General features: G+C 66.7%; 2 protein-coding genes across 3 annotated transcripts; one reads left to right on the top strand and one right to left on the bottom strand.

Annotated features, from left to right (window-relative positions):
• The first annotated feature begins 214 nt into the window (after window positions 1–214).
• Window positions 215–5,186, top strand: RING1 (ring finger protein 1). Its single transcript, XM_044981577.1, has 7 exons — window positions 215–349; window positions 1,017–1,120; window positions 1,318–1,478; window positions 2,422–2,637; window positions 3,005–3,310; window positions 3,816–3,984; window positions 4,745–5,186. The coding sequence occupies exons 2-7, from the start codon at window positions 1,043–1,045 to the stop codon at window positions 4,844–4,846; spliced, it is 1,032 nt and encodes a 343-aa protein (XP_044837512.1). The 5' UTR covers window positions 215–349; window positions 1,017–1,042; the 3' UTR covers window positions 4,847–5,186.
• A 644-nt stretch (window positions 5,187–5,830) lies between these two features.
• On the bottom strand, window positions 5,831–18,138 carry VPS52 (VPS52 subunit of GARP complex). 2 transcript variants are annotated; one of them, XM_044983506.1, is made up of 20 exons: window positions 17,985–18,138; window positions 16,284–16,368; window positions 16,000–16,052; window positions 15,835–15,910; window positions 15,467–15,534; window positions 15,086–15,261; window positions 14,550–14,700; window positions 14,158–14,258; window positions 13,524–13,656; window positions 13,174–13,231; window positions 12,842–12,975; window positions 11,579–11,734; window positions 10,903–11,021; window positions 10,273–10,396; window positions 9,896–9,991; window positions 9,462–9,569; window positions 8,707–8,772; window positions 7,961–8,072; window positions 7,624–7,742; window positions 5,831–6,399 (listed from the first exon to the last, which is right to left on the bottom strand). In XM_044983506.1, exons 1-20 carry the CDS (start codon window positions 18,108–18,110, stop codon window positions 6,253–6,255), a joined length of 2,208 nt encoding a protein of 735 aa, XP_044839441.1. In that variant the 5' UTR covers window positions 18,111–18,138; the 3' UTR covers window positions 5,831–6,252. The 2 variants fall into 2 exon arrangements, with proteins under 2 accessions (XP_044839441.1, XP_044839442.1); XM_044983507.1 differs by lacking the exon at window positions 17,985–18,138 and adding an exon at window positions 17,476–17,494.
• Between the last annotated feature and the right edge of the window lie 87 nt (window positions 18,139–18,225).

Below are 18,225 nucleotides of genomic sequence, written 5' to 3'. Positions count from 1 at the left end.
GAGGCTGGGGGAGGTCTCTGTCTTGGGGGGGGTCTCTCCAGAGGGTCTTGGGGGTCTCTCTGGGGGAGGGGCCGTGGCGGTCCCATTAAGGGGGGCTGGGGAGTCTCTCCAGAGGGGCGGGGGTCTCTCTGGGGGAGGGGCCGGGGGGGGGTCTCCGTCTCGGGGGGATTCCCCGGGATCCCCACCCGCCCCGTTCCGCTTCGGGCGGGTGACATCACTGGCGGGGGGGTGCCTGACGTCACGGGGAGGAAGGGGAGGAAATGACGTCTCTCGTGGAGGGGAGGCCCCGCCCCCCACGAAAGTGAAGGAGGAAAAAAAACCTTGTTTGTGTGTCGGACCCGGAGAGTCGGTGAGGGGGGGCCTGGAGCTGGGGAGGCCCTGGGGGGCCGGGAATGGGGGGCCTGGAGCTGGGGGGATCCTGGGGGGCTGAGAATCGGGGGGGGCCTGCAGCTGGGGGGCCCTGGGGGGCCGGGAATGGGGGGGCCCTGCAGCTGGGGGGCCGGGAATGGGGGGCCTGGAGCTGGGGGGACCCTGGGGGGCTGAGAATCGGGGGGGACCCTGCAGCTGAGGAGGTTCTGAGGGGGGGGCTGGGAATGGCGGGGACCCTCCAGCTGGGGGGATCCTGGGGGGCCGGGAATGGGGGGGGGCCTGCAGCTGGGGGGCTGGGAAGGGGGGATCCTGCAGCTGGGGGGCTGGGAAGGGGGGATCCTGCAGCTGGGGGGACCCTGGGGGGCTGAGAATCGGGGGGGACCCTGCAGCTGAGGAGGTTCTGAGGGGGGGCTGGGAATGGCGGGGACCCTCCAGCTGGACGAGCCCTGGAGGGGGAGCTGGGAATTGGGGGAAAACCCTGTGACTTGAGGAGGGGCAGTTCCTTCGCAGGAGACCCTGGGGGCGGGGATATGGGGGAAAAGTGGGAGGCTCGAGGAGCAGCCCCTGGGGAGCTTGGTGTATCTGGGGGGCTTCCTGGGTATCCCCAGCTTTGGCTGCTCCCCATTGATCTGTCGTGTCCCCCCCAGCTCCCCTCCCCTCAGCCCCCACCACCATGGCGACCCCTGCCAACGCGCAGAGTGCCAGCAAGACCTGGGAGCTGAGTCTGTATGAACTGCACCGGACCCCCCAGGTGAGACCCGTGAGGGGGGGACTCGGCTGGGGGGGGCGGGGATAACAGGCTCAGAGGGAGGGGGTTGGATGGACCCATTGGTCTGATTTGGTAGGGTAGGGGTATGAGGACAGAGGGCTGGGCTGCGTGGGGGAGGTGGGGCTGGGGGGAGGCCAGGCTGGTCTGTGGGTGCCTGGGCTCTGACACCCCCCCGGCAGGAGGCCATCATGGACAGCACGGAGATCGCGGTGTCCCCGCGCAGCCTGCACAGCGAGCTGATGTGCCCCATCTGCCTGGACATGCTGAAGAACACTATGACCACCAAGGAGTGTCTGCACCGCTTCTGCTCCGACTGCATCGTCACCGCCCTGCGCAGCGGGTATGGTGGGGCAGCGGGGAAAGACGGAAGGGAAGGGGGTGTCTTGGGGAAGGGATGGGGCCGCCTGGAAGTGTGTCAGAGAAGGCCTGGAGTTGTGGGGGGTTGCTGGAGGGCGCATTGAGTGAGAGTGGCTGGGGAAGGGCCGGGTGGGGCGGGGGGTCACTGAGGGGTGTATTAGGTGGGGGGTGGCTGCGGGGGTGGTTGCTGGACAGCACATTGGGTGGGGGGCGGCTGGGTGGGTTGGGGGTCATTGGGGGGTGTATTGGGTTGGGGGTGGTTGCTGGACAGCGCATCGGGTGGGGGTGGATGCAGGGGGCAGCTGGGGAAGGGCCGGGTGGGGCGGGGGGTCACTGAGGGGTGTATTAGGTGGGGGGGTGGCTGCGGGGGTGGTTGCTGGACAGCACATTGGGTGGGGGGCGGCTGGGTGGGTTGGGGGTCATTGGGGGGTGTATTGGGTTGGGGGTGGTTGCTGGACAGCGCATCGGGTGGGGGTGGATGCAGGGGGCAGCTGGGGAAGGGCCGGGTGGAGCGGGGGGTCACTGAGGGGTGTATTAGGTGGGGGGGTGGCTGCGGGGGTGGTTGCTGGACAGCGCATTGGCTGGGGGGCGGCTGCATGGGTTGGGGGTCATTGGAGGGTGTATTGGGTTGGGGGTGGTTGCTGGACAGCGCATCGGGTGGGGGTGGATGCAGGGGGCAGCTGGGGAAGGGCCGGGTGGGTTGGGGGAATCACTGGGGGGTTTATTGGGTGGGGGGTGGCTGCGGGGGGGGGTCGCTGGAAGATGTATTGGGTGGGGGGTGGCTGCAGAGGGCGAAGGGGAAGGGCCAGGCGGGTCAGAGGGTTACTGGGGCGTGTATCGGGTGGGGGGTGTCTGTGGGGGGCAGACAGGGAAGGGCCCGGCGGGTCAGGGGGGCCCATGCCCAGGATAACCCCCCCTCGGTGCAGGAACAAGGAGTGCCCCACCTGCCGGAAGAAGCTGGTCTCCAAGCGTTCGCTCCGCCCCGACCCCAACTTCGACGCCCTCATCTCCAAGATCTACCCGAGCCGGGACGAGTACGAGGCGCACCAGGACCGCGTGCTGGCCAAGCTGAGCCGGCTCCACAACCAGCAGGCGCTCAGCAGCAGCATCGAGGAGGGGCTCCGCATGCAGGCCATGCACAGGTGGGGGGCAGGACCGAGGCGTCCGGAGGGGTGGGGTCTCCCCAGGATCACGGCTGCATTTCACACAGTTGTTGGCAGGGAATTTCCTGGGTTTTTACCACCCTTTTTTTGTGCAGAGGAACCAGGGCGTCGCTATAGCCACGCCCCCCCGGGACCCTCTCCACCCTCCCTAAATCCCACCCGTTAGCTCTGCCCTCAACGCCCTGCTTGGGGGGCCTGGGGCCGGCTGAGGGGTCCGGCCCAAAGCGAGTGCTGCGTCTATTGGCTCAGTTCGGCATTTCCTGCAGGTTTTGCTGGGAGTTTCCTAGTGTTTTCCCCCTCCCCTCCCCCTCCCCCAGATAACCCCCCTCTGCTCCCCCCACCCCAGGGCGCAGCGGGTGCGGAAGCTGCACCAGGAGTCCGATAACACCACGTTCAGCGGGGGGGAGGACAACTGCGACAGCCGCTCCCACCTGAGCAACGCCTCGGCCCCCAGCCACCCCGAGGCCGGCCCCAGCCGCAAGCGCTCACGCGCCTCCGACGACTCGGGGCCCGAGCCCGACCCTGAGACCTCGCACGACGGAGGGGGCTGCGGGACCCCCGAGCCGGGCGCGGAGCCGGGCAGCAGCGAGATCGAACTCGTCTTCCGCCCCCACCCCGTGCTGGTGGAGAAAGGGGAATACTCCCAGACCAGGTGAGAGCAGCCGGGGGCCCCTCCATTCCACGATCCCCCCTGAGCCCCAGCGTCCCCCTCCGAGAACCCAGGCTGCTCCCCGTGCTGGGGGAGGTGGGAGTTCTCCCAGACCAGGGGAGAGCAGCCTCCGGGGGCCCCTTCATTCTACGATCCCCCCGAGCCCCAGCGTCCCCCTCCGAGAACCCAGGCTGCTCCCCGTGCTGGGGGAGGTGGGAGTTCTCCCAGACCAGGAGAGAGCAGCCTCCGGGGGCCCCTTCATTCTACGATCCCCCCGAGCCAGCTGCAGCAGAGGGGAGAGCCTGGGGACCCCAAGACTCCAGCACCCCATTGTCACACGTGCCCCCTAGAGCTCTGCCTGCTCCCACCCCACTGCACCTCTCTCAAGTGCAGCCTCCAAAGTGACCTGCCCCTCTGTCCCCTCCCCCGGCACTCATACCCCCCCTCCCAGCACCCATACTCCCCCCCGGGCCTGGGAATCCCCCTCACCCTGCCCCATGCCCGGCAGGTACGTGAAGACGACGGCTAACGCCACGGTGGACCACCTCTCCAAGTACCTGGCCCTGCGCATCGCGCTGGAGGAGGCGCCGGCCCCTGGCCCCGAGGCCCCCGGCCTGGAGGATGTGAGCGAGAAGCAGTACACGATCTACATCACCACCTCCGGGGGGCCCTTCACGGTATGGGGGCTGGGAGGCAGCGCTGGCCCTAGGGCAGTACTAGGGGTCTGTGCTGTGGGGCAGGGGCCAGCAGGGGGCGCTCTCCCCTGCAGCCACGGATGGCCCCATTGCAGCACTATGGGGCGGGGACTGTGGGGGTCAGGGGTCAGCAGGGGGCGCTCCCCCTTGCAGTCAGGGATGGCCCCATTGCAGCACTGGGGTGGGAACTGTGGGGGTCAGGGGTCAGCAGTGGGGGCTCCCCCCTGGCAGCCAGGAATGGCCTCATTGCAGCACTATGGGGCAGGGACTGTGGGGGTCAGGGGTCAGCAGGAGGCGCTCTCCCCTGGCAGTCAGTGATGGCCCCATTGCCACAGTAGGGGGGTGGGGGCTATGGGCAGCCGGGGGCGCTCCCCCCTTGCAGTCACGGATGGCCCCATTGCAGCACTGGGGTGGGGACTGTGGGGGTAGGGGTCAGCAGGGGGCGCTCTCCCCTGGCAGCCAGGGATGGCAGGGAGCACTCCCCCCTTGCAGTCAGGGATGGCCCCACTGCAGCACTATGGGGCGGGGACTGTGGGGGGTCAGGGGTCAGCAGGGGGCACTCTCCCCTGGCAGCCAGGGATGGCCCCATTGCAGCACTATGGGGCAGGGACTGTGGGGGTCAGGGGTCAGCAGGGGGCGCTCTCCCCTGGCAGCCAAGGATGGCCCCATTGCCACAGTAGGGGAGGGGGGGGTGTGGGCAGCAGGGGGAGCTCCCCCCCCCACTAACCCCATCTCCCCGCAGACCCTGAACGGCTCCCTCACCCTGGAGCTGGTGAACGAGAAGTTCTGGAAGGTCACCAAGCCGCTGGAGCTGTACTACGCCCCCACCAAGGAGCAGAAGTAGGGGGACCCCTCTGACCAGGACTGACCCGTCCCCCCCATGGAACTCAGCCCGACGATCGCCTTGCTGCTGCGCCCCCGTGTACAGCCGCTGGAGCCAGCAGGGCTGGGGCCCAGGCAGGGCCCCCAAAAAGCTGGAAACATCCCCCCCAAGGACGGGGTGCTGCTCCCAGGACAGATGCCTGCCCCTAAGGGGCTGTGTAGGGGCACCCCTAGATTCTGCTTTGTCCCCTCTGCACAGGGGTGCCACCTGCTGCTTCCCCCCATGCTGGGGGTGGGATTCGCTTTGGGGGCTTTTCAAAGTGGTTCTGCTGTTTGTGGCTCATTAAGCAATTTGGGTCTTTGAAGCATCAGCGTCTGAGTCTCTTGGGGTTCAGGGGCAAGGTGGAGGAGCCTGGGCCCCATCTTCACAGAACTGCTCTGACCCACCAGCCCCCACTCACCTTCCAGAGCCGGGGAGAGAACCCAGGAGTCCTGGCTCCCAGCTCCTGCTGCTCTGAGCCAGCAGCCCCCACTCCCCTCCCAGAGCTGGGAGGGGACCCAGGAGTCCTGGCTCCCAGCTTCCCCTGCTCTGACCCACCAGCCCCCACTCACCTTCCAGAGCTGGGGAGAGAACCCAGGAGTCCTGGCTCCCAGCCTCCCCTGCTCTGACCCACCAGCCCCCACTCACCTTCCAGAGCCGGGGAGAGAACCCAGGAGTCCTGGCTCCCAGCTCCTGCTGCTCTGACCCAGCAGCCCCCACTCCCCTCCCAGAGCTGGGAGAGAACCCAGGAGTCCTGGCTCCCCCTCATGTTAGGGAGGGGAGGTACTGGGTGAACTGGACATGCTGGTGTGAGCTGGGGGAGTTCAGGCCGCTGGAGCACGTGTCTGAGCCGGGTACCAGATGCAGGCCCTGATTCCCACCCAATCTCCCTTCTCTGTGCTAGAGCAGGGTGTGGGGTCCTCCCTGCTGTTCTCCCACTCCCCACGCCAAGCTGGTGAGTAGCTGGTGAGTAGCAGGGAGTTTATTGTCACTGTACAAAGCCAGATACACACACAAGCCACCTGGAGCGGAGGGGAGAGCCCCCCCGACCCCCACCTGCAGGTCCCTCACCTTCCCCCTCTCTTGGGGGGAGCCACTGCAGGGCAGAAAGGGGTGCTGACATGGGGGGGACAGGTCCCTGCTGCAGCCTGGAGCTGCCCCCCCAACCATAGGGGCCCCACAAGTTGGTGGGGAGCGCTGGGGTTAGACTGGTCCCCGTGGGTTACAGCAGCAGGGGGAGAAGGGAAGAGTGGGGCAAGGGTTTTCCACTCCCCACAGTGCACTGGGGAGAGGGGGCACAAACCCCCTGTGCCCACACAGGGGAGGGGGCTGTGCCGATCCCCCCCCCCAGGCCTGGGGCAGGGTTGGGGGCCACAGGTTCCCCTCTCCTAGAAGTTGGGCTTGTGTTTCTTCAGCTCCACCATGAGGTGGTGGATGTTGATGAGCTCGGCGCGGGCCGGCAGGGCGCGCAGGGGCGGCTGCGCCAGCACCTTGTGGAAGCGGTGATAGTACTGGATCAGCTGGGTCAGCGCCCCCTGCAGGGGGGAGAGAGTGGGGGAGTCAGAGCCCCTCAATGCCCCGTGTCCATCCCCCCACAGGCAGTGCCACCTCCCCCCAGACCGCGGCGCTCCTGTCCCCACCTGGCGGGAGCTGGCTCTCAGCCCGACCCCCCAACCCATACATAACGTCAATACCATTACTGCTGCTGGGCCATGTCCTTAGCCCCTCCCTGGGGGAGCAGCTGCAGGGTAACGGGGCTCTAAGGAACATCCCAGCCCCCCTCATGCCTGTCCCTGCCAGGGGCCCGGGGGGGCTACATGAAATGACTATAAGGGGGAGCTTGTCAGACTGGGAGGGCGTATCTAGGGGGGTCCCTGCCAGGGTCGGTCCTGGCTCCCGTACTAGTCAATAGTTTTACTAATGGCTTAGAGAATGGAGCAGAGACGCTGCTTATCAAACCTGCAGCTGACATCAGGCCTGGGTGGGCAGGGGCCGGGGAGGGGGCCTTGCCAGCGCTGTGGAGGGCAGGGTTAGAATTCTAACCAGCCCGGACACCTCGGAGAACTGGTCTGAATTCAGTAAAGTGCAAAGTAGGTCCCTGCGGCAGGAGAACAGACACAGCTCCAGCCTCGGGTCTAGCTGGCTGGGGGGCTGCCGAGCTGCAGCGGGGGTTACGGTGCATCACACAGCGAGTGAGTAGGAACCAGCCCTGTGCTGCAGCTGGGGAGAAGGCTGGTGTCACGCTGGGCTGTGCTAACGGGTGGCGTGTGTAAGACGCAGGGCGTAACAGTCCTGGAGTGTGTCCAGCCCTGGGCCCCGCTGGGGACAAGTGGGAGAGTCCAGAGGAGAACACAAGTGACAAAGGGTTCGGGACCCCGACCTGTGAGGACAGGTTAAAACCACCTGGCTCGGTTAGTCCTGGGGGGGGGCCAAGAGCAGCCTTCAGCTCGGCCCCGGGCTGTTCTGGAGAGGACGGGGGTCGCCTGCTCTCCGTGGCCCCAGCAGGCAGGACACGGAGCAAGGGGTGAGTCCAGCTGGAGATGAGGAAACGTTTTCTAACTCCCCAGGCAGCGACGCTCCGGACCAGGCCCCACACCCGGGAATCCCCGTCCCTGGAGGCTTTTCAGGCCAGGTTGGACAAGCTCCCACGGGGGCTGGGCTGGGTTTACTTGGCCCGGCCTCAGCACAGGAGGCTGGACTCGGTGGCCTCTGGGGGTCCCTGCCAGCCTCCCGGCTCCATGATTCGCTGCCTGTCTCACCTGAATGATGCTGGTCCCGTTTTTGAAGTTGCTGAAGGATCTCATGACGTCCTGGCTCAGCGATTCCACCGAGGCCTTCCACGTGGTGGAGAATCCACGCACCAGCTGGGTCACCCGGGCTGGGGAGAGAGGGGGGTCAGGGCCTAGAACCTCCCCCTATTTGGGGAACCCCTTTGTAGAGAACCCAGCACCGAGGACAGGCTCAGCCGCCGGCCGAGGGACCCTTACAGCTCCCCCGCTGGTGTAGCCAGTGGAGCGGTGGAGACAAGGGGGTAGGAACGGGATCCCTGTTTGTCACCCTCCTCGTGTGGGGGGCAGGAGGGTCCCCGTGTCTCACCCTCCTCCCCACGCAGTCGGTCGAGCTGCCCCTTCTCAATGAGTGACTCCGACTCCTTGACGAAGGCGATCATCCCCCCGAACGGGGGCGACAGGATCTCCTCGATGAACTCCTGGGGGGGGGAGGGGAGAGTCAGCACCGGCCCTGCCCCCCCATCCTCCCCCCACTCCCACCCCCATCCCAGTGCCAGCCCTGCCCCCCCATCCTCCTCCCACTCCCACCCCCATCCCAGCGCCAGCCCTGCCCCGCCCATCGTCTCCACACTCCCACCCCCATCCCAGCACCGGCCCTGCCCCCCCCATCCTCCCCCAACTCCCACCCCCATCCCAGCGCCAGGCCTGGATCAGGGCACCCCAAGAAGCTTCCCACTGGGTGGGGAGACCCCATGTGGGGGGGTCCTTGTGGTGGCACCAGGTGGTCAGACCCCTTTCCCCACTCCCCCTACACACACCCCCAAAGGGCCACGTGACGCATTCTTCAATTCCAAGGCCAGAAGGGACAATTGTGACCCCAGGATGGAGCTTGGGCTCAGCTGATTCCTCACCGCGCCCCCCTGTTCCAGAGCACCGCACCCCCACCCCACCTGTTCCAGACCCCCACCCTGCCCCATCTGTTCCAGAGCCCCGCCCCCACTGCACCCCCCACCCCACCTCATCTGTTCCAGACCACCCCCCCCCAGATCAGTGCCCCCCGCCTGGACCCATAGCCACACTTTGGCCCTAGTTGTGTGGCGCATGGGAACTCACCTGGGACCGGGCTGAAAGCAGCTGCTGGAAGCCCTCCACCTCCTTGCTCTCCTCCACCGCCCGCTCCTGGGGAAGGAATGGGGCAGGGGTGTGATTTGTCAGCCCAGGGCCCTCAGCACCAAACGAGGTGGGGCAGGGAATGGGGTGGGGGGGGGTGACCTGTCAGCCCAGGGCCCTCAGCACCAAGCTGGGGGTGGTGGTGCAGGGAACGGGGCGGGGGGGGTGACCTGTCACCCCAGTGCTGTCAGCACCAAGCTGGGGGGGGGGACAACATGTCAGCCCAGGGCCCTCAGCACCAACGGGAACGGGGGGGGGGGGGGACCTGTCACCCCAGTGCTGTCAGCACCAAGGTGGGGGGGGGGGAACATGTCAGCCCAGGGCCCTCAGCACCAACGGGAACGGGGGGGGGGGACCTGTCACCCCAGGGCTGTCAGCACCAAGGTGGGGGGGGGGCTGCCTGGCTCAAGGGATGGGGGGGAGAGGGAGGCAGGGAAAGGGAGACAAGGCCTCTCCCCTCTATGGGGCACTGGCCATCAGCCAGCCCCAGGGCAGGGGGGTAAATGGCTGGGTGAGGTTGGAATAGGACACTGGGCCTGTCTCATCTAGGGGGCACCGGCTCCCACCCAGCCCCCGGGCAGGGACTACCTGGCTCAGGGGGGCAGGGAGGGGACATGGGGCCTGTCCCCTCTGGAGGGTGCCAGTTCCCCAGGGCACAGGCTGGCTCTGGGGGGGTGGAGCATGCGGGGGGCCGTTACCATGAGGACGCTCAGCATCATGTCGTAGTTGTTGATGAGGAAGATGAGCTGCTCCTTGCGCGATGAGAACTCAGCCGCCACCCGCAGCACGAAGTTCTCCACCTCCACCTGGGGCAGAGCCAGGGCTGAGGGGCCGAGCCAGTCACCCCTGTGCCCGAGCTGGGTGTGCCCCACCCCCATGGGCCCGAGTGACCCCAGCTCCCCCCGGCCGCAGGACTCCTGGGTCCCCTGGCTGGGTGTGACCCCAGCTCCCCCCGGCCGCAGGACTCCTGGGTCCCCTGGCTGGATGTGACCCCAGCTCCCCCCGGCCACAGGACTCCTGGGTCCCCTGGGCTGTATCTCCCTCCCCGTGGTACCCATAGCTCTCTGGCAGCACAGGGCCCACCCTGGTATCCACTGCACCCCCCACTGTGCTGGGTCTCCCCCCCCCGTACCTGCAGCTGCCCCAGCAGCGTGTGGGTTCGCTCGTTGGGGAAGGTCTGGTTGATGCTGACGATGGCAGAAGAGAACTCTGCATAGCGCCGTGTGATCTGGGGGGACATGGGGTGCGGGGGGTGAGGGCACAACAGGGTTCCCGGGGACCCCCAGACACTGCCCCCCCGGCGTTCCCTGACCTCCACCCGACACCCCAACCCCCCCAAACTACTCACTCTGCCCTAGGCCAGCCCCCCCCTACTCCCCAGACAGCCCTCACCCCCCTTCCTTGCCCCATATGAGCACCCACTAACTCCCCACACCCCCAACCCCTCCCACCAACACTACCCACCCTTCCCAGGGTGAGCCCCCACCCCCCCATGCCCATCCCCCCTACATAGTGGGGGCGCGTGTCCAGGAAGCCCAGTCTCTGGGGGTCCGTGTTCTGGATGCTCTGGATATTCAGCTCTAGGATGTACTCGAACCGCGGCCACAGGATCTCCAGCAGCGTGTCCCAGTACCTGGGGGGAGCCGGAGGACTGGGTTCTCTCCTGGCTCTGGGCGGGCTGTGGGGCCCAGTGGGCAGAGCAGGGGGCTGGGAGCCAGGACCCCAGGGCTCTCTCCCAGCACCACATGGGCAGTGGGTCAGAGCAGGGGCCTGGGAGCCAGGACTCCTGGGGGCTCTCCCAGCGCCAGCTGAGGAGTGGGGCCCAGCGGTCAGACCAGGGGGTGGGAACCAGGACCCTGGGGCTCTCCCAGCGCAGGGGGCGGGTGTTGGGGCCCAGCGGCAGAGCAGGGGGCTGGGAGCCAGGACCCTGGGGCTCTCCCAGCGCAGGGGTGGGGTCTGGGGCCCAGCGGTCAGACCAGGGGGCCGGGAGCCAGGACTCCTGGGGGCTCTCCCAGCGCCGGGCAGGCTGTGGGGCCCAGTGGCAGAGCAGGGGGCTGGGAGCCAGGACCCCGGGGCTCTCCCAGCGCAGAGGGGGGGGGTTTGGGGCCCAGCAGCAGAGCGGGGGGGTCCCACACTCACTTGTCGATGGCGGGGACGTTGCGCTTGGCCATGATGGCTCGGAAGCGCAGGACGATGTGGATGCAGAGGAAGATGGCGATGCTGTCGTAGCAGTCGCACACGTACCCATCCATGTGTTTCTAGGGGGCACAGACACGGGTCAAAGGGGCCGAGAGCCCACAACAGCTGCCCCCTCCCCGCAGCAAGACCCCAGCATCTCCCCCCCGGCCTGCCCCCCCCCCCGCCGAGCCCCCGCCCCCAGGCTCACCAGGAACACGGCCAGCGCCTTGCCCATCTCCCCCTGCCCCCGGCCTGCCCCCCGCCGAGCCCCCCCGCCCCCAGGCTCACCAGGAACATGGCCAGCGCCTTGCCCATCTCCCCACCCCGCCGAGCCCCCCCGCCCCCAGGCTCACCAGGAACACGGCCAGCGCCTTGCCCATCTCCCCCCGCCCCGGCTCACCAGGAACACAGCCAGCGCCTTGCCCATCTCCCCCCGCCCCCGGCCTGCCCCCGCCGAGCCCCCCCGCCCCCAGGCTCTCCCGGAACACGGCCAGCGCCTTGCCCATCTCCCCCCGCCCCCGGCCTGCCCCCCGCCGAGCCCCCGCCCCCCGGCTCACCAGGAACACAGCCAGCGCCTTGCCCATCTCCCCCCGCCCCCGGCCTGCCCCCCGCCGAGCCCCCCCGCCCCCAGGCTCACCAGGAACATGGCCAGCGTCTTGCCCATGACGGTGTTGAAGAGCTCCTGGGCGCTGGGCCCCGTCACCAGGAAGAAGTCGCAGAGGAAGAGATACTCGCGGCAGCTGTTGTCCAGCAGAGCGTAGTGCTGGCTGCGGAACAGCGACTCGAAGGGGTACTGCCGGGGAAGGGGGGGTTAGCTGGGGGGGACACACAGCCCCCCCCAACCCCTCTGGCAGGGGAACAGAGACTCGAAGGGGTACTGCCGGGGAGGGGGGGTTAGCTGGGGGGGCCGGACACAGCTCCCCCAACTCCTCTGGCTGCGGAACAGCGACTCGAAGGGGTACTGCCGGGGGGTGGGGGTGGGGGTGGTTAGCCAGGGGGTGGGGACACAGCCCCCCCAACCCCTCTGGCAGGGGAACCGCGACTCGAAGGGGTACTGCCGGGGGGGGGGGGTTAGCTGGGGGGGGCGGACACAGCCCCCCCAAACCCGCGGGAAGGGGAACCGCGGCGCAAAGGGGTACTGCGGGGAGGGGTTAGCTGGGGGGTGGGGACACAGCCCCCCCAACCCCTCTGGCTGCGGAACAGCGACTCAAAGGGGTACTGCCGGGGGGGGATTAGCTGGGGGGGACACAGCCCCCCCAACCCCTCTGGCAGGGGAGCCGCGACTCGAAGGGGTACTGCCGGGGGGGGGGGGTTAGCTGGGGGGGCCGGATACAGGCCCCCCAACCCCTCTGGAAGGGGAACCACGACTCGAAGGGGTACTGCCGGGGGGGGCGGGTTAGCTGGGGGGTGGGGACACAGCCCCCCCAACCCCTCTGGCAGGGGAACAGAGACTCAAAGGGGTACTGCCGGGGGGGGGAGGGGGTTAGCTGGGGGGGCCAGACACAGCCCCCCCAACCCCTCTAGCAGGGGAACCGCGACTCGAAGGGGTACTGCCGGGGGGGGGTTAGCTGGGGGGTGGGGACACAGCCCCCCAACCCCTCTGGCAGGGGAACCGCGACTCGAAGGGGTACTGCCGGGGGGGGGGTTAGCTGGGGGGGCCGGACACAGCCCCCCAACCCCTCTGGCAGGGGAACCGCGACTCGAAGCGGTACTGCCGGGGGGGGAGGGACACGCACCCAGCGCCCCCCAACCTGCTTCCCCAGTGGCCCCCCTGATCCACTGGCCCTAAGAGGTCACAGCTTCCTGCCCCTCCCCCCACAGCCGGGCCAAGCCTCCTGTCCCCACCACATCTCCTCCCCAGCCCCCCAGCCTGACCCCCCCTGAACCCCCATTTGCTCACGCGGACATCGCTCTTCTGGGCAGCGTGGGGCACAATGATGGGCCCCTCCAGCTCGGCCCCCCCAATCACGCTGCCCCGGTTCCCCAGCGTGAAGATCGTGTTGCGGTTCTTCAGTGAGGGCTTTGAGAAAAACCGTGCGGGGAGGTGTCAAGGGAAAGAGCGGGGAGATGCTGCCCCCCCCAGCTCCACTTCCCTCACCTTCCCAGCCAGTCCCCCCCAGCCCCACCCCCTTCGCCTTCCCAGCGAGCCCCCCCACCCTCAGCCCCACACCCTTTCCCTGCCCCGCAGGGTGCCTGGGAATGCAGCTTTCCAGGCACAGGGAGCCAGGATATCTTTCTTGGCCGTGTCCTCCACTCCCATCAGGTCATCCTTCTCCGCCACCTCCTCGTACTGCAGGACAGACAGGCAGATGGGGGGGGTGTCAGTGTGGGGTCCCCAGCCCCTCCCCCAACACTGAAGGACAGATGGGGGTCAGTGTGGGGTTCCCAGCCCCTCCTCCCAGTACTGCAGGACAGATGGGGGGGAGGTTAGCATGGGGTCCCCCATCCCCACCCCGTCATTCACATGGTGGGGAATCAGAGCACGCTGTGTGGGAATCCCCACCCCCACACGCCAGCCCCATGAGGCTCTGTACACCCCCCCCACCCCGAGGGCTGCCCCACTCTCCCCGGGCTCCCCTCACCTGGATCTTCATGAGGCGGCTGGTGTAGGATTTGAAGTAGGACAGGTAGATCTTGCTCATGGTCTCCACGTACTGCTCCCGCAGCTCCTGGGCCACCGACCGCTCGTTCCCGAGCAGGAACTGGTAGAAGAACCTGCCAAGGCGCGTCAGTCTGGGGAACTGCCCGCCACTGGTGCAAAGCATTCTGGGAGAGCGCCATAGCCCCCGCTGCCCGCTGGCTAACGTGTAGTGGAGCAGGGAATTCTGGGAGATCCCCATACGCTCCCATCCACACTCCAATGGCTGACATTTCCTGGAGCAGGGCATTCTGGGGGATCCCCATTAACCTCCACCCCATGGCTGACATGTACTGGAGCAGGACATTCTGGGGGATTCCCATTTACTCCCCAACCCATGGCTAACCTCTACTGGAGCAGGGCATTCTGGGGGATTCCCATTTACCCCCCACCCCATGGCTGACCTCTACTGGAGCAGGGCATTCTGGGGGATTCCCATTTACCCCTCACCCCATGGCTGACATGTACTTGAGCAGAGCATTCTGGGGGATTCTCGTTTACCCCCCACCCCATGGCTGACCTCTACTGGAGCAGAGCATTCTGGGGGATTCTCGTTTACCCCCCACCCCATGGCTGACCTGTACTTGAGCAGGGCATTCTGGGGGATCTGGTAGTTGGTCATGGGTTTGCGGAACGAGTAGATTTTCTGTAGGATGAACTCCCGGATCTTGGTCACAGCCTGCAAAGGGTCGAGGGGGAGCGGATCACGGACCACAGGGCAGGCTGAGCCCACGCGGACACCCTTCCCTTCCCCCCAGCGCCTCCCCACTCCCTCAGCTCCACACCCACTGCACCTCCATCCCGCAACACCCGTGTGACCAGCAGGGCCACCCCATGTGCAGAGATCCCCCGGGAGGGGCTGACGCAGCCTGACCGATGACCCCTGACCGCTGGGGCCTGGGGGAGACGGAGCGCAGCTGGCCCGGCTCTGGGGGAGGGGCCGAGCTTGCTCTCCCAGGGCGGGGCTCACCTTGACCTTCAGCCGGTCCAGCACGTTGTGCACGTCAGTGCAGGCCATGGTCTCGCGGAAGGCCTGCTCCTTCACGTAGTTCATCTTGTTGTTCAGCTCGTGCAGCTGCTCCAGGAAGTCCTGCTCAGTCACCGGGGCCTCCAGGATGGTGCTGGGGGCGCGGGGGCAGGGACAAAGGCGGCCCAGGGTCACACCTCACAGCCTGCGCATCCAGCCCAGAGGTGGTGGCCAGCACCCCAAACTCCCCTACCCACCAACGCCTACACCCTCATCTCCCTGCAGTCTGTCCCCGCACGGTGCCCTCCCCACACCTCCCATCCCCCTGCCTGGCAGCAGGTCCTCAGCTCAGCCCCCCCGCCCCCCCCAACCATGGCAGCCAGTCCCCAGCTTGTCCCCCCACAGTGCCTTCCCCACACCTCCCATCCCCCTGCCTGGCAGCCAGCCCTCAGCCCAGTCCCCCATCTGATCATGGCAGACGGCCCCCAGCTCAGCCCCCGACCTGACCACGGTGGCTGGCCCCCAGCCCAGCTCCCCACCTGATCATGGCAGCTGGCACCACGAGCTCGTCCACCAGCTGGCTGAGCTGGCTACGCACGGCCTGGCGGTTCTTGAGCCGCAGGTTCATGGCCACGGACTGCTCCTGCAGCGTCTGGATCTCACAGCTGATGCTGCTCAGGTCACACTGGAAGGAGCTCAGCATCTGCTCCATGCGCTGCGGGGGAGGGCGGACCAGTCAGAGACAAGAACTGCAGACAGTGCTCTGGGGAGTGAGGGGTGGGGGTGTGGAGAGTTTGGGGGCATCAGGAGGTTGGGGGGGTTATGGGGTTCCAGGTATCACCTTCAGGATGGTAACCCAGGCAGTGACCGAAGGGTGGGGGCCTGGAGGGGTGGGGGCCCCACAGGGTTCAGAGGCTCACCTCCAGGATGGCGTCACAGGCAGTGATCTGGTTGTGCAGGGAGGTGATGTTCTTGCTCTCCTTGATGTCTGCAGGGCAGGCAGGCTGCTAAGGAAATGGGCATGGGGGGCCCAGCCAGCCAGGCAGTGGGGGGAATGCTTGTGAGAGGCCCTGGGGAGGGGCCACTTTCCTCTTTCTCCTGGGGAGGGGTTTGCCCCTTGACACCCCCTTTGCCATGGCGCCCGCGGGCACCGCGTTGGGGACCTCTGCCCCAGAGTATGAAGCAGTACAGCCAGGGTGCAAGGACCTCCCCCTGACACTGAGACCTCCCCCCATCTGACCCCACCCACACTTCGTGGGCTGTAGGGGGACTCCATGAGGCAGGATACAGTCCCTGATGGAGGCGTGCTCAATGTGCTGCAGCTCCAGTTCCACCTGCTTGGAGTACTGCCGCAGATCCACACCCTGGGGAGAGAGGGGAGAGTCACCTGGGCTGGGGGGCAGGGGCTCACCTGGGCCCCTGCCCCAGGAGAGGGAGGAGGGGGGCAACTTACTGTCTTCAGCGCCTCCTGAACCAGGGAGTCCTCCAGGTTGGCTTGGATGTGAACTAGGGTAGGGGAGACTGGGTCAGTTCCCATAACAGTGGTCCCCCAAACCCACCTCCCCACAGTACCCCCACCTCCCTGCATTCCCCCCACGCCACAGTGCTCCCCCACCTCCCTACATCCACCCAAACTACTCCTGACCTCCCCCACCTCACGGCCTTCCCCCACTTTCCCAGATCACTGTCTGCCCCCCACTGGTTGCTGTGCAGGGGTAAGCCCCCCCCCCCCCTTACTGTCCACTTCATCCAGGATGAACTCATCTGAGGTGAGGTCCAGGTCCCCCAAGTTCAGCTGCAGCGACTGCTCCTCTCCACGGCCCTAGGGAGTGCAGGTCAAGCTGTTACGGGGGGCTGTGGGGGAGCAGTGAGCTCCACTAGGCTCTGGGGAAGGGGTCTTGGAGGTACACCCAGTGACCAGGCTAGGCAGGCTGGAGGGTATAAGTGCCATAGAGGTTCAGGAAATAGAGCTCAGGGTTACGGGGGGGGGGGGGCCTAGGAACAGAGGGACAGGTGGGGGTCAAGGAGGGAGCACAGACCGTAGGGCTCACTGCAGAGATCAAAGACTACAGGGACATGGTATAGGAGTTGGAAGCTATGGGGTGTGGGGCACAAAAAGGGGCCAGTGGGGTTCTATCACCCATGAAACAGGAGGTCCCAGGGTCATGGGGGACACCGTGGGGTCAAAGATGACAGCTGAGGGTGGATTCAGGGGATAGGAGAATCTGAGGTTATGGGGGGGTGGTTAGGGCACCGCAGGGAGTGAAAGATCATGGTTAACACGTGGAGACAGAGGATACATAGCACTGGTGAGGGTCAGCACCTCAGTTCCCTGGAAGCTGCGCGGCCACACAGCAGCCTATTTAGCGCAGTGCAGGCTCTCAGGGAACCCACCCGAGGACCTACTGCGGCCGGGGCATCCCTCCCCCGGCCCCAACTCTGCCGCAGCCTGGACCTGCTGAGGCCGGGACACCTATCCTGCAGCCCCAACCCCAGAGCTGCCATGGCGAGGAGAGGTGCCTCTCCCCCACCAGCCCAGGTGCTGCTGCGTAGAGAGAGAGAGAGCTGGGGGGAGTCCTCTCTCCCCACTGTAGCCCTGGGGCAGCCTGCACCCCAAAACCCTCACCCCCGGCCCCACACCCCAGCCAGAGCCCTAACCCCCTCCACACCCCAAACCTCTGCCCCAGCCCTGAGCCCCTCCTACACTCCGAACCCCTCGGCCCCACCCCCACCACATGAATTTTGTTATGTGCGCCAATATGAAGGTGATGTGTCACATGTCACCTCCATACTGGAGCAAAAAACAAAATTAATTCCACACATGGATGGGAAAAATAAGAGACCCATGGTCAGCGCGCAGCGAGGGTCACTAATGTCACACGGTGTTTGGGACGGAGGCCTGGCCACCAGATGCGGCAGCCCCACGCACCGGCTGAGACACAGGACAGATGCCACTGGGTCCGGATGGGAGGGGCAATGTGGGGCCCCTAGCAGCTGAGTTGGGGGAGGCGCAGAGAGAGGGAACAGAGCAGGGGAGGGGCAGAGGTCGGGGGACCAGAGCGGGCAGGAGGTTCAGGGTGGGGTCAGGGGTCACAAGGATATGGGGTCACATGAACAGGCATGGGGGTGACAGAGTGGGATGGGGTCATGTTGGGGTCAGAGGTCAGGGTGATGCAGAGAGGGCCTGGGGTCACTGGGGTCAGGGTCAAAGGTCGTTGAACTTTCAGGCTCCCACATTTCACACAACACTTAACGGGGTCACATGCAAATCCTGCCCAGACCCAGGACCACCCCACCGCACGCTGGGGGTGGGGGTGGGTTGATGACAAGTGGGGGCCAATTTGGACACCAGGGGGCGGTTCCCCACTACGGGCCTATTTTGAAAGGGACCGGAAGTGGGGTGCCTGGGGACCGGAAGTTGGGCTGGGGGACCCTCACCATGCCCTCCTCTTCTTCCATCTCAGTCACCCGCAGCCCCAGCTCCTCATCGGGCCTCAGCGCCGCCATCATCCCCGCCCCGCTCCTTCTTTCGCTCCCACCGCATCCGGGCCTCCAAGGGCTCATTTCCGGTCGTATGCCTTTAAAAAACTACAACTCCCATGATGCACCGGGTGGGCGGCGGGTCTCCCGGAAATGAGGTAACAAAGCCCCTCCTTTAGTGAACGGGAGGACATGAACT

Source organism: Mauremys mutica, chromosome 12 (assembly GCF_020497125.1).
Source record: "Mauremys mutica isolate MM-2020 ecotype Southern chromosome 12, ASM2049712v1, whole genome shotgun sequence".
Classification (NCBI taxonomy): Eukaryota; Metazoa; Chordata; order Testudines; family Geoemydidae; genus Mauremys; species Mauremys mutica.
This window is presented reverse-complemented; position numbering and strand designations above follow the sequence as displayed.

Excerpts from the sequence above, each read along its gene's own strand:
- VPS52 (XM_044983506.1), bottom strand. The coding sequence starts at position 18,110 with ATGAGCCCTTGGAGGCCCGGATGCGGTGGGAGCGAAAGAAGGAGCGGG. Across the intron at positions 15,911-15,999 it reads TTCAGGAGGCGCTGAAGACA|GGTGTGGATCTGCGGCAGTA; the intron begins GTAAGTTGCCCC and ends CTCTCTCCCCAG. Across the intron at positions 8,773-9,461 it reads TGATGCTGAGCGTCCTCATG|GAGCGGGCGGTGGAGGAGAG; the intron begins GTAACGGCCCCC and ends TTCCTTCCCCAG.
- RING1 (XM_044981577.1), top strand. The coding sequence starts at position 1,043 with ATGGCGACCCCTGCCAACGCGCAGAGTGCCAGCAAGACCTGGGAGCTG. Across the intron at positions 2,638-3,004 it reads CGCATGCAGGCCATGCACAG|GGCGCAGCGGGTGCGGAAGC; the intron begins GTGGGGGGCAGG and ends CCCCCACCCCAG. Across the intron at positions 3,985-4,744 it reads CCTCCGGGGGGCCCTTCACG|ACCCTGAACGGCTCCCTCAC; the intron begins GTATGGGGGCTG and ends ATCTCCCCGCAG.